The sequence below is a fragment of the Eubalaena glacialis genome, chromosome 12 (genome assembly GCF_028564815.1).
Source record: "Eubalaena glacialis isolate mEubGla1 chromosome 12, mEubGla1.1.hap2.+ XY, whole genome shotgun sequence".
Taxonomy (NCBI): domain Eukaryota; kingdom Metazoa; phylum Chordata; class Mammalia; order Artiodactyla; family Balaenidae; genus Eubalaena; species Eubalaena glacialis.
The window spans coordinates 31,478,374-31,490,598 of NC_083727.1; the positions used below are offsets into that span (position 1 = coordinate 31,478,374).

Sequence of the window (12,225 nt, forward strand, 5' to 3'; positions counted from 1 at the left end):
ACTGCCTTCCAAATAGTTCAGAATTACAAACTACATTCCCCAACTACCCAAAGAGAGGACTTAGTCTAACTGTGTATTGATTTCCTTTCAACTTCATATATAGGTACCTACAGCTCCTTAATTCTGAACTCAGGTTCTGAACTCATATTTGGTGCTATGGAAATAAACTTTCCTCCTGATGATAACAAAGGGCCATATTCAAACCTCAAAGCTCATGAGCCTGGCTGGTAAGAACAGAGCCTTCCTTGCCCATGCAAGCTCTCTGCTAAAGACTTTTTATGTCAAATGATTATTTATAAAAACTATTTTCTTCCCAGGAGAAATTAAAAACTGAAATTTTTAAAAGTTCTCCAAATATTATTTTGGCTTGTCACAATAGAAGTACAATAAACAAACCTATGTATTTACTGAGAGTGGCTGTGATGTTTAAACCAACCTCATATACTCAAGTCCAGTAAATAATGTTTCAGAACTCCAGAAGAACACCAAAACAGTATATTTACTTACTTCTAGTTCAGTCCAGCATTACACTGTGGCTACTTAAATACTGATCACTGATAACAAGCAATGTTCTACAGTTTTTATACCTATATTTAATTTTTTCTTTTTTCAGTAACAATGATGATACAAGTGATGCCCGTATTACTAGTGGTTAATGTGATTTAAAACTTTGGCATTAATACTAAGAAAAGACTATTCTACTATTGCATTAGTAACTTATACAATAATCATTCAATTAAGGCTTTATTGAGATAAAGAAGTTGGAAGGATGCTACACGATACTATAAGATAAATAACAAATATTCTATATCTACACTACTAGAAACACAGCAGAAATACCTTCAGTTTTTGAAATGCTATTTTAAGATGTAATACATATTAGATAAATATATAAATAATTTGTCCATAAAAGGAATCCAAAAGTCTAAGAAAAAAAAAGTATATCTTATCTCATTCTTATATCTACATCTATCACCAAGGGATAAAAATCCTAAAATAACTACTCTTATCTCAGAATTATTTAAAAGGCAGTTTCAGAACAATTACAATATTAAATACTAGTTCCTTATCATTAGGTTTAACTCTTTTGCAATAGAGGAGTTTAGTAAAACAGATTCTGCCAGTATTTTTCGAAAAAATGACTCCCTCCTTAGTCTATCTCACTGAAACTGTGGCACTCCAATAGTAAACTCTGAAGTTACTCACTCAGCTTGCTAATAACAGGAAGAAGTCCACCCCAAGTGTGTAAATATTCTGCCCTGAAACCATCCAAAGAAAATAAGAGGGTAGGAGGCATTTCAAACCTGGATAATGAGAAAGAAAGAAAAAAAAATTGTTTAAAGAAGAAGAAAGAAGAGACAGATCCAGTGAAGATTTTCCACTGAGGTTGATATGTAATCTAAGGTAAACTAACAAGCTCAACAAACATCCTCATAAAGAATATTTTGTAAGCATCTATATTCATATATATGCTTTTATATTTTATTATGTATATAATCAAATAGTACTGATTAAGCACTTATACCATTTTGAGCCACCATACAGAGACCATCATTTATGATTCCTGCTATTCCAAAAGCTAGACCAAAAGCGACTAAAATGTAATAATATTTTCCCAATTTGCAAGAGAATAAATGTTAACAAACAGCATGTTCTAAATTATGTTCTTGTTTCCACTATTTTTTTTCCTGTAAAAGCATTTTCTGATATTGTCTCTACTTGAACCTAATAGATGTATCTCATATCACATAAATTATATACAATATTTAGCTTTTAAGTTTACCATATTTAAAAGATATTAATATTTAATAGAGAAGTTGGTGAGGTATTTACTACATTTAAATATATAAAGAACAAAGAAATGATCCAAAGCTAGAAATGAACAAACAATGAAGGTACACATACACACACACACACACACACACACACACACACAGATTTACATGTGTGGTATGGAAATCCAAAGAGGGAAGCAAAAAAACATGTATAATGATATACTCAACAAAAGAGAATAACTATGGACAACCATTCCATGGCTACACCAAAACAGGCATGGTTCAGAAATTTTGCAGCTTCTAATGACATCTGATAGAGAGTAAGAAAGTCGTATATCATTGGATAACCATGAAAAAACTTTCCACTGAAAGTTTACTCAGTAATTTAAAAATGTGAGCACAAAGATTTACCTTACCTTGCCTTTTCCAACTCTACTGCCTCCCCAGCTTACTCTCATACCCAAACACAAATGGAAAAAGGAGGAAATTTGTGTATAATTTCCACTACCTAGTATTTGTACCATAGTTCTGTTGGGAGACTCTGCAGAATCAGCTGCATATAGTCTCAATGGTCCATGTCTGTATAAAATTATTTCTATTCAATCAACAGAAAACATAAAAACTGTTTGCTGGGCCTCCAGGTAAATATACGGGTATAATAATTTCCTGTATAATAACATGTGTCCTAAATTACGGTCTTCTTGTAAAGAAAGGAGGACTTATATTTTCCACTAACAGAGTCAACATTACAATTGGAAAATAATAGTCAATGTTTAGAAGGAAAAGGAAGATTCAAAATTCATTAAGTGTAAAATTTCCAATATACCTTGGACTTAACAGACATCTTAGGATATATGAGAAGTCCTCTTTGAAAAAAAGTCTCTTCTGTTGGAATTTTTTGGGTTTAGTTTTTGCTGCTGTTATTACTGTTGTTTTAAACAGAAAAGAACTCTTCCATCCAACAGAAAACAAAAATACATATTTAAAAAACAAAAATAAATTATATACATAAGTAAGCTAAAATACAGCTTTAAAATGTTTAACAGTCTGGAAAAATCATTATTTTAAAGACATAAAAATATATTTCTGAAGATTAATAATTCAAATTATATGAATTTGAATTCATATATCTTTGTTCAAGTGGAGCAAAGATAATTATGTTTAATACTGTCACCAAATTTCCACCTTCTGAATTCCACACAAATTTTTTTTGATGACCTTGTAAACATAAGGTATTGTAAAAATACTCTAAATACAAAAATAACAAGTATAAATTATAAAAATTATGTAACATCTTCTCACACACATGTTATCCCAAAAATATATAAATGAACCAAAACACAAAAAAAATAAAAAGAAGCTGTAAAGTAATTCACTGTAAGTTCAACTTGAAAAACTTCAAATGAATGTAAAGATCCTTCCTTCCTAAGAAGGAAAACACAAATACTTTCACCCAACACTCATGAATACTAAATATTTATGACCTCTCTTTTTTCCACTAGCTTCCAGAGTGGGGAGTCATGCCATAATCATCTCTATACCACCAGTGCCAAAAGAAGGCTTAACTAAAAATAATATTTACTGAACCAATGAATAATTATTATTTTTATTTGGAAAGAGAAAAAAATGGTACTCCTAAAAAAAATTAGTATCTCAGAATATAATCTTACCCTGCTGGACACTGTGGATTATTAATGCTCTCACATGTTTCTTCTGCCCAACTTTTCTCACCTAAAACATTTTCAAGAAGTACAATGAGTTAAACACACACAATAGAAACAATGATTGTGATGCTTGTGAGACACATTAGGACAGATTCCAAAAAGAAAATACGTTAACAGATACATAGATAATATGGGACATGATTCTAGGGAAACAAAACAATAAAGGGAGCTATTCTGTTTCAAAATAAAAGTTAGCTGATATCAGGAATTAAAAAATGAATGTATAATTGCAAGACTAAAACATACTACTGTATTTGGGAGAACTTGAAGGCACGTTTTCCATTTTCAAATTGTTAATATTTTCAGCCAAAATTTACAACCCTCCTTCTATCCACCCAACAAAATCTTCTGGTATTAAATCCTTGATGTCTTAGTTCCTCTCATACAGAGCCAGGTTCTGTCAAAGAATTTCAAGGAACCCTGTTAACACCTAGACAAGACATCATAATAACATCAGTTTACACAGAATCTTATGCACTAACTTCACATCCACTCTCTCAATGCACAGCAGACATCGTCCTCACTTACTATAAAGGAACCTGTTATATAGTCAGCCAGGACCGCAAAAGTGATCTTTCCACAAGTACAGCGTTAAATATGCAGCTAACGTCAAAATAACACGAGGGGGTTGTAGCAGGAGAGTGAGTGACTACAGATAAAACAACATTGGCCGTGTTAGATCATGGTAATTATTAAGCTGGGTGACGCAAGCTTCATCACATATTCTCTCTATTCAGGTATATATGTTTGAAATTTTCCTTAATGCAATGTTTTTTAAATATTTTTTCAGCCAATATGGTTGGTCAATAACTATGACTTCTAATGTAAAAAACACATCTGTGCTAAACCCCGCTAGGACCTAGGAAGATGTAAGCCTGCATGTGAACCCGGCGAGGGCATGACCCCCTGACCTCGGCACACGGAGCCATGGTTGACGCAGCAGTCGCCCTTGTCCTTGCAGTCATCCGAACAGGAGCAGAGGCTTCGGGACAACCTTTTCTCACCACACCTGAATTTGCTGCAAGTCCATATCCGTTCTAGAAACAAGTATCAACATAATACATTTCATGGTCCAAATTCAACATGTCCAAAGTGAATACAGAAATGCCTCTGGAACATGATCCATGAAGAGACAGTGGACCATTTTCTAACCCTTAGTCAGTCACAGAACCTGCCACCACAGTGGTCAATCTGAACTAAGAGAAAATATGCAGGCAGCAATGATTATTCACTAAAAAGCCAGAATCTCATCGTTTTAAAACGTAAACAAACATAATTCTTATTATACAACTCCCACGTCCATCTTGGCTTCTTCCACCAGTCATTGTCAGAGTTCTCAAAATTTAATCTAAACCTGGCTCGCTCTCATTTAAATGTTATTCCATGTCATACGTAGAGAAGACCAAATCAAACTGAGAAAATTTCCATAGTCTGATAGTTTTACTTTGAAGTTTAAGTGGACATCTTAAGAACTCTTGCTTTAATAAGTCCATAGAAATATTCATATATTTTAAGCAGCCTTTTTGAACTCAGGTGAAATGCAAATTAGACTACACAGGCTGTCAGCATACATTAAAAACAGGCAGTTTTGCTATCCATAAAACTTTTAACAAGGCAAAATATGTAAATGTTTTTTCTCTCAGAAAATATAAAAGCCAAATTTTTAAAAATCTCAAATGGGTTAGGTAAATCACATACCTAAAAGATGCAGAACTTTTCTTTGCTCTTTTACCAAGGCCCATGACTCCATCTTTTCCCCTGCATATTTTTACCTGGTTCTATACACGTCTCCTGGTAATCTAGACAGCAGTTTCCAAGGTCAACGCAGGCAACATCACAGCGACAGTTCCCAAATGTTCTCTCAAAACAGCGACCTTTGCAACTTTTAACTGAAAATATTGAAGGAGTTAGATGTTTATAATCATTATATAATTACAAAGCAAACATCAATTAATACACTTAAGTTAGTTATAGTCAGGTTCAAATATTGTTTTAGAAAACACAGATGGGATGGGCAATGAAGTTAACCAAGAATCTTTTCACAAATACATGTAGAAAGTGACACAAACAGAAGGCAGTAACCTTATAGAGTTTGCAATTTTATCTCTTGCCATAGGAAAAAAAGATGACTTTTTTCTTTTATATATTATAAACCCTACTGGGGGTAATAAAACTTAAATACTTTTGAATAATAAAGAAAAGAAAAATAAGAAGAGCTTGTTCTGAAGATTTTAGGCAGAGTTCTCTAAAAAGTGATAATCTATGAATATTTCAGAAAGACAGAGAATACCTGACTTACATCATTCTCAGTCTGGTGTAAAGAAGTAATGTGTTTGTACAGAACATGTTCTGCGGGACCCATCTCCCACCATCACCTAAAACATCCATTGCACCTTCAGATCCAGCCTGCTCCCTTTGAGAAACTTTCTCAAACTCCCAGTCTAGGTCCTTTTTCCTTTTCTTAAGTTTGTATTAAACCTTATCCTTCATCTCAGTCACTTACTTCCATTTGTAACTAGATCATTTGGTTAATATCCCAGTCTCACCCTAGAGCACAAACTTCTTAAGAACAAAGACCACATTTGGATGTTACCCAGTACACTGTATCCCTAGTGCCTAGCAAGAGCCTTGACTATAGCTGGTACTAATCAGTTTTCGTTAAATGGATAAATGGCAGATATGGAAGGAAAATACTTTTCATTAAAAACAATTTTACATTGTAACTCTTTACTAGTTACCTAGAATAAGCTAGGTTTTTATTGGATTACTGAAAAATCAGGATGGTAAGAAAAAAAATCCACTTATAAAATAATGCAAGTCCAAAAGAAAAAAATGAATAATCCTAGCTCTTGACTGCAATGGTCTCCTGACCCAAGAAGACACTGCCACAGAGTTTAACTCTCATTTAACACCGGGAAACTAGGCAATTTTAAGGACATGAAATGACAATAATAATTTCTAGGGTCAAAAATATTAACTTTCCTGACCCAAGGGGGAAAAGCTATTATAATAATAGCTATTACTTGGAGCTCACTAATATGTTCCTAGTCATTTAAAAAATAATATGCATTCCATGTTGAGTTTAGATTAAAATTGCTGTTTTCAATCATTCGGTTTTATTTTTACGTGCCAAACTAAACTCAAGGGGAATTACTTTGTGTCTAAAGGCTACATAGGTGAACACTAAAGTCTATAGCTTTTTAATTTTATTAAACATTGATAGTTTGCTCTGAATAGTTGCTGACTAAATATATAAAATTACATTTCATTCATTTCAACAATAAATGACAGCTTAACAATCACTAAAAATTTTTAAATGACTAATATTACAATTACAGAATAGTAGAACAGAAGGATTTGTTCAATTTTCAAAACCAAATTCCCTAGGAAGACCATCAATGATTTTAACAGGGAAAAAATAAAAACTACCTCAGAGCCAAAATAATGACTGCTACAGTGTACTGTGATTCATAGTTTTATTATTCATAGTAATCTTGTCAGTGTTGGCTAGATTTCTGCACTCAATAAAAAAAAAATATATATATATATATATATATATATATATCTAGAAGCTTAAAAATATCACTGTTGCTTTGAAATGTCTGCAATTTTAAAAGACTTATAAGCATTAAGGATAAGTTTCTGGTAGCCCAGGGATGCTAATTGGTTACCTAGTAACCTCCAGGGCTGCTCCAGCACCTAACTCCTTAGGGAGAAAAAGTGTTTGGGAGTCACTGGAGGAAGTCAGGGAGACAGGCTCCAGGAGCACAGCACCAGAACCTGTCAGCCAGCTGCTTGTTTGTGTCTTTGTTCTTTATTTTTTGTTGTTTTGAGGTTTTTCTGTTTGTTTGGTTGGTTGATTGGTTTTTTGGTCATAGCCCCTCTTCATCGTTTTGGGATGAAGTTCTGCAAGTAAATAAAATAGTATATGGCTAAAATAATAAAAGAGCTTCAAGAAAAAGGCTCAAACCAGCATCAAATTTGCACTATCTATGGAGTACTCAAGGGATTAGGACATAACGCTTATCTCAATCACATTCTGAAAAAGGCTGACTAGTACCCCTACACACACACACACACACACACACACACACTAATTACTGTACTAATTACCTTCTTTGGCACAGCTTGGTTTCAACCCAAATATACAACCAAGGATTGTCGTTAACACACAGACTGACAATACCTGTGGAGAGAAAACAAAAATGATATAGTTTCAAAGCCCTTTTATTTCTTCAAATGTTTTATTTCTTTAAATACTTCTAAACTTGTTGGTGCTGCTCTGTTTCCTGATCTGGTGCTGGTCATATGATGTGTGCACGTTGGAAAAATTCAAACTGCACATTTTTGCTTCAGGTACTTTTCTGTATGTACGTCATACTTCAACAAAAAGTTTACTTAAATATTAGCAAAGAAATCTATGCCTTCCTAGGTTAATGTTGCCAGAAATTTCCCAGTTGATGTAAATGAATCCAGTCCAAAAACTTACAATAATTAAGGTAGGGAGAAAAGAAACCTAACAATTTTCTACTTGTTAATCCATAAAAGGCAATATGAGAATATCAGATGCCTCTTTTAACAGTTGAATTACACAAACCTAAACACTATTCTCATAGTCACTGTGACAGCTTGTGGGAATGAGCAACAGACAGGGTTGGATGTCTACATCCCGGACCCAAATGTTACCACACACTGGTTGTGTAGAGATTTGGAGCAGGTCACTTTAACATTCCAGACATCAATTTACTCACTTATAAAATTAAAGGGCTGGACCCCTTGGATCCCTAAAAATCCAGCTCTAACATTTTGCAACTTTCTCATTCTCCACTATTCTGGACTTTGACATTTGACTTTAACTAGATCATTTGGTTAATATGGTGTAAGTGATTACACCATATAACTCCTAAGAACAATGACAGAAGTTTATTTGTGAGTTAGAAAAAAAAAAAAAAAGGAGCAGAATAATCTACAAAATAGTCCTCAATATTTTTCAGTGGACTGGAGTTCCCTTGGCAGCTCTCTGGAATGTCACATTTCAGGACAATTCAATAAAATATGCATTGAGCACCAACTACGTGTAAAGACTATATTATGCATTGAAGGAAAGAATAAGAGATCCCCCAGGGAGCTTCTACTTTTTGGGAAAAGGCAAAAGCAACAGCACAAATGGCTCAGATTTGGTAGACTCTAGTTGCAGAGTTCTATAGTTGTTTAAAGAAGAAAGGCTGGGGTGGTTGGTGAGAAGGAGATCAGAAAAGATTTCATAGAGGAAGCCTCTGGGCTGGACTCTGAAAAGGGGAAATGATGGCATGATATTGCCAGGCAGAGTTGATGGAAGGGAAGGGAGGGCAGAGCAGAGAAAAACCAGTATAAGGAAAGGCTTGCAGGAAGGAAGGCATATGGGAGGTGGCAGATGAATAATTAGCAGCCGACTTTGGCTGGAACCAAGAATATGAAAAAGGGGAATGGACACAGTATGGAAAGGTGGCGTGGCATTTCCCCAAAGCCAAGATGAAGAGATACTAACGACAGGCAGAATGGGTGAATGGGACAGGGTGGGTGGTGGGTAGAGGCTTTTATGTTTTCTGAACTCATTCCCTCACATGAAACATACTGAGTATTGACTGTATGCTGATCTGTAGTTTAGGTACTGGGTCCTCAGTAATAAAAGAGACATGACCTCTGTCCTCAGCATGCCTACTGTCAAGGGACTGCAGAACTAAACAGGAAGTGCATGGCAAATAAACTGAAGAAGCAGGTTTAACTCATTTCAAAAGAAAACGAAGGTAAAGGAAAGAAGAGTGAAAGTACAGTGGATCTAAGATACAACAGGGTCTAGGTCAGGTTCTTTTTTTAGGAAATCAAAAACCTAAATGTATATATGTCCATTAAAATACAGAGCCATCAGAAGAAGAGCTTGAACAAATAAGTAAAGAATGGCAAATAGAACAAGGTCGTAAGAGTACTAATGGATTCTCCTAAGCCTTTAATGGTGGTGTAAACTAACACAAACTTATGGAAGAGTAATTCTAAAGGATCTATCAAAAACAATAAAAACTCTCTTACTGTCAATTATAAATATATAGGGAAATGAAAAATGAGTAAAACTAATCTGTATTTAGTATCCTGTAATTTAAACCATGGAAAATTAAAGTTTTATTTCTTTATAATAAACCTATCAAGGATAGTCTGAACAGTGCTTTATCTACTTCTCACAATACAGAGTGAGAATCTTTTATATGCCTTGGCAAATTGTCATATTCCTTTCTAAGTTTAGATAAGTTTCCAACGTTTTAACCTTTGTACTTTTAATATCATGAAATATCTCCAAAAATTCCATTAATATGAATCTTTGTATCACTGTCACTTCCTCTGGGACATCTTCATCCTTTTCCTCACAACCATGCTTCTCATGTCAATAAATTCGCTGTCACTAAGTTCCTTTGGCTGTATATCTAGAGTCTGTTGAACAGCGGCAGTGTTAGCCTACCCACAGTCAGCTATCTCTTCCATGACCCCATTTACATTTGATCTGAATTTCATTTCCAGCATTATCACTTTTCTTTTTTTAACTGCACTTTATCAGCCAATTCCCTCTTTCAATTATTCATTTCTATAAAATGTGATGTAGGTCTACCACTGGCAGATAAAAAAGCAACACAAGTACTTGTTTTTCTGTCTGTGCTGAACTGACCAACAGATGCATAGTAACCAATCACTGACACACTTTAAAAGAAGTGACATTGGTCACTGACCATGATATGCATCTGCTATTTGCATAGTGTTTTGTGGACTGAAAAAGCTAGTAGCAAAGACTGTACTTTATGCAATTACTCACAGTCAATAAATCTTAGTTACTGAAATTTGAACCATGTTGTTGGGAGACTGGTGTTATTTAATTAAACTGTGGGAACTGAAATTGTACATGTCAGAGAACCATGCAAAGCTAGCACGGCCTGTACTCTCACAAGTGGGCAATAATATAGTATATAACATAATAATATATATATCCAAGGATGTTTAATTCAGAACTGTTCGTATTTAAAAAAAAAAAAAAAAAAAACCAGAAACAACCTAAGCTTATTGTAAGAAACTGGTTTAAACAGTCAGGTTAATCATACAATAAAATACTCTCAGGGGATTAGCCTCAGAGATAGGTGGGTGAGAAAAAGGCTTAAAGATACAAAAACCAAAAAAAGCTGAGGGGTAGCCGTAGGAAGTTGGAAGCAGCCCTTCAAACCTTTTCTGTAAGTAAGAAGCATCTGTGGGGAGTGAGGAAGCCAAGGTGGGGCTCTGAAGTGATGAAGGGGGCTTAGGAGACCCCACGTGAAGGATGGCAGCAAATCAGTAGGGACAACAGAGATGGAGTCAATAATGGAAGAGTGAAAAGACCCTCCAGCTCTGGGGGCCCAGCTTACTGAGATCATGAATTGTTTGTAATAAGACCCAGAGGCCTGGAATTCCAGGAGTGGGAGTGGAGGAGTGGGGTGAAAAGATAACGTGGCATGGGGAGATAGGAAGGGAGGGGAAACAGAAAAGGGAACAAGAGAGTCAAGGTGTGACTGCAACAGCTGAACAGGGGGGGTTGGGACCATGTGAACATGGGTATCTGGATGGAGAACTGTGAGAAGTGAAGGATCGAGCGAATGAAGGAGTGGGAATGAGGGAGGGAGTGAGGAAGGAAGAAGAACAGAAGTTATGGACCCTGAAGAGAATTTCAGAGTCTGAGTTCTCAGAAGTGGGACGGTTTGGAGTGGAGGTGAACCCAAAAGTAGAACCCTGAAATTGGCATAAGGTACTTGCTGGAAGTAAGAAGATGAAAAAGTTCTACTACTTTTACTAGTAATCAGAGTTAACCTTTTGACAATGAATGAAAATCATGAGAAATTATTTATATTCTCAAATTTATTGACTTCCAATACATATTCCCTCACTGCTGAAGAAATTCAGTCATGAAGATGTATTACCAATAACCTTACTGTTCTAACTAAATATAAAACAAAACTTGTGAACAGTTCTGCTACAAATAAGTCTCATCTTGAAGAAAACTAAGAAAAGATTTAGTGGTAAGCAAGCATTTAAATTGCAACCATGAGTTTAAAGCATACATGATGTATGAAAATCTTTGCCCTCTTGTTAAGCTACAGAAGAGGCATGCTGATTTTTTTAATCACCTCTTTGTTACTAAAAGATGTTATTTAGATTTACGTTTTAGATAATGCATAGCATGAAACTGAAACTAAAGTATGACCATAGAAGCAATCATTTCACCTCTGTAAAAGATGAAATTTAAATTACCTACCACTTTATTACACAACACCCAATCAGAATAGTTTTTAGTAGGAAATTTCTCTCCAACGATTATCAGAGCTGTGAAATCTAATTCAATTTGAATTTCCTTCTCAAAGTAGTTTAATCCAACAGTGTCAAAATACACCATCCTTTTATACCTCTATAACAATTTAGGTAGTTTTCAAGTTTTGATATTTTCTTAGAAGCTATAGACAAAATATTTTATCTTAGAAAACATGAAGCTTGGAGACATATAAGTAAAAGTGAAGTTGCTGGAATGTTTTGCCTCTATGTTAGAACAATATTTATTTGGAGTTTCCTGCTTGTTTAGTTAGAATCCCTGAATCATTTCTTGGACATTTAGTGAACCAAAACAGATATAAAGAAATCACTCAATTTTTTTCTCACAAATTCCCTCAAACACAGTGGCGTTA

At 34.7% G+C, this 12,225-nt stretch overlaps 1 protein-coding gene across 1 annotated transcript in view; it reads right to left on the bottom strand.

Annotated features, from left to right (window-relative positions):
• Positions 1 to 12,225, bottom strand: part of ENPP1 (ectonucleotide pyrophosphatase/phosphodiesterase 1) — a 64,884-nt gene that overhangs the window by 24,739 nt on the left and 27,920 nt on the right. Inside the window, exons 2-6 of the mRNA XM_061206899.1 lie at positions 7,613 to 7,685; positions 5,272 to 5,388; positions 4,411 to 4,536; positions 3,446 to 3,506; positions 1,207 to 1,304 (exon numbers count right to left, since the gene is read on the bottom strand). Coding sequence (XP_061062882.1) covers positions 1,207 to 1,304; positions 3,446 to 3,506; positions 4,411 to 4,536; positions 5,272 to 5,388; positions 7,613 to 7,685 — 475 coding nt within the window. The remainder of the gene's footprint in view (positions 1 to 1,206; positions 1,305 to 3,445; positions 3,507 to 4,410; positions 4,537 to 5,271; positions 5,389 to 7,612; positions 7,686 to 12,225) is intronic.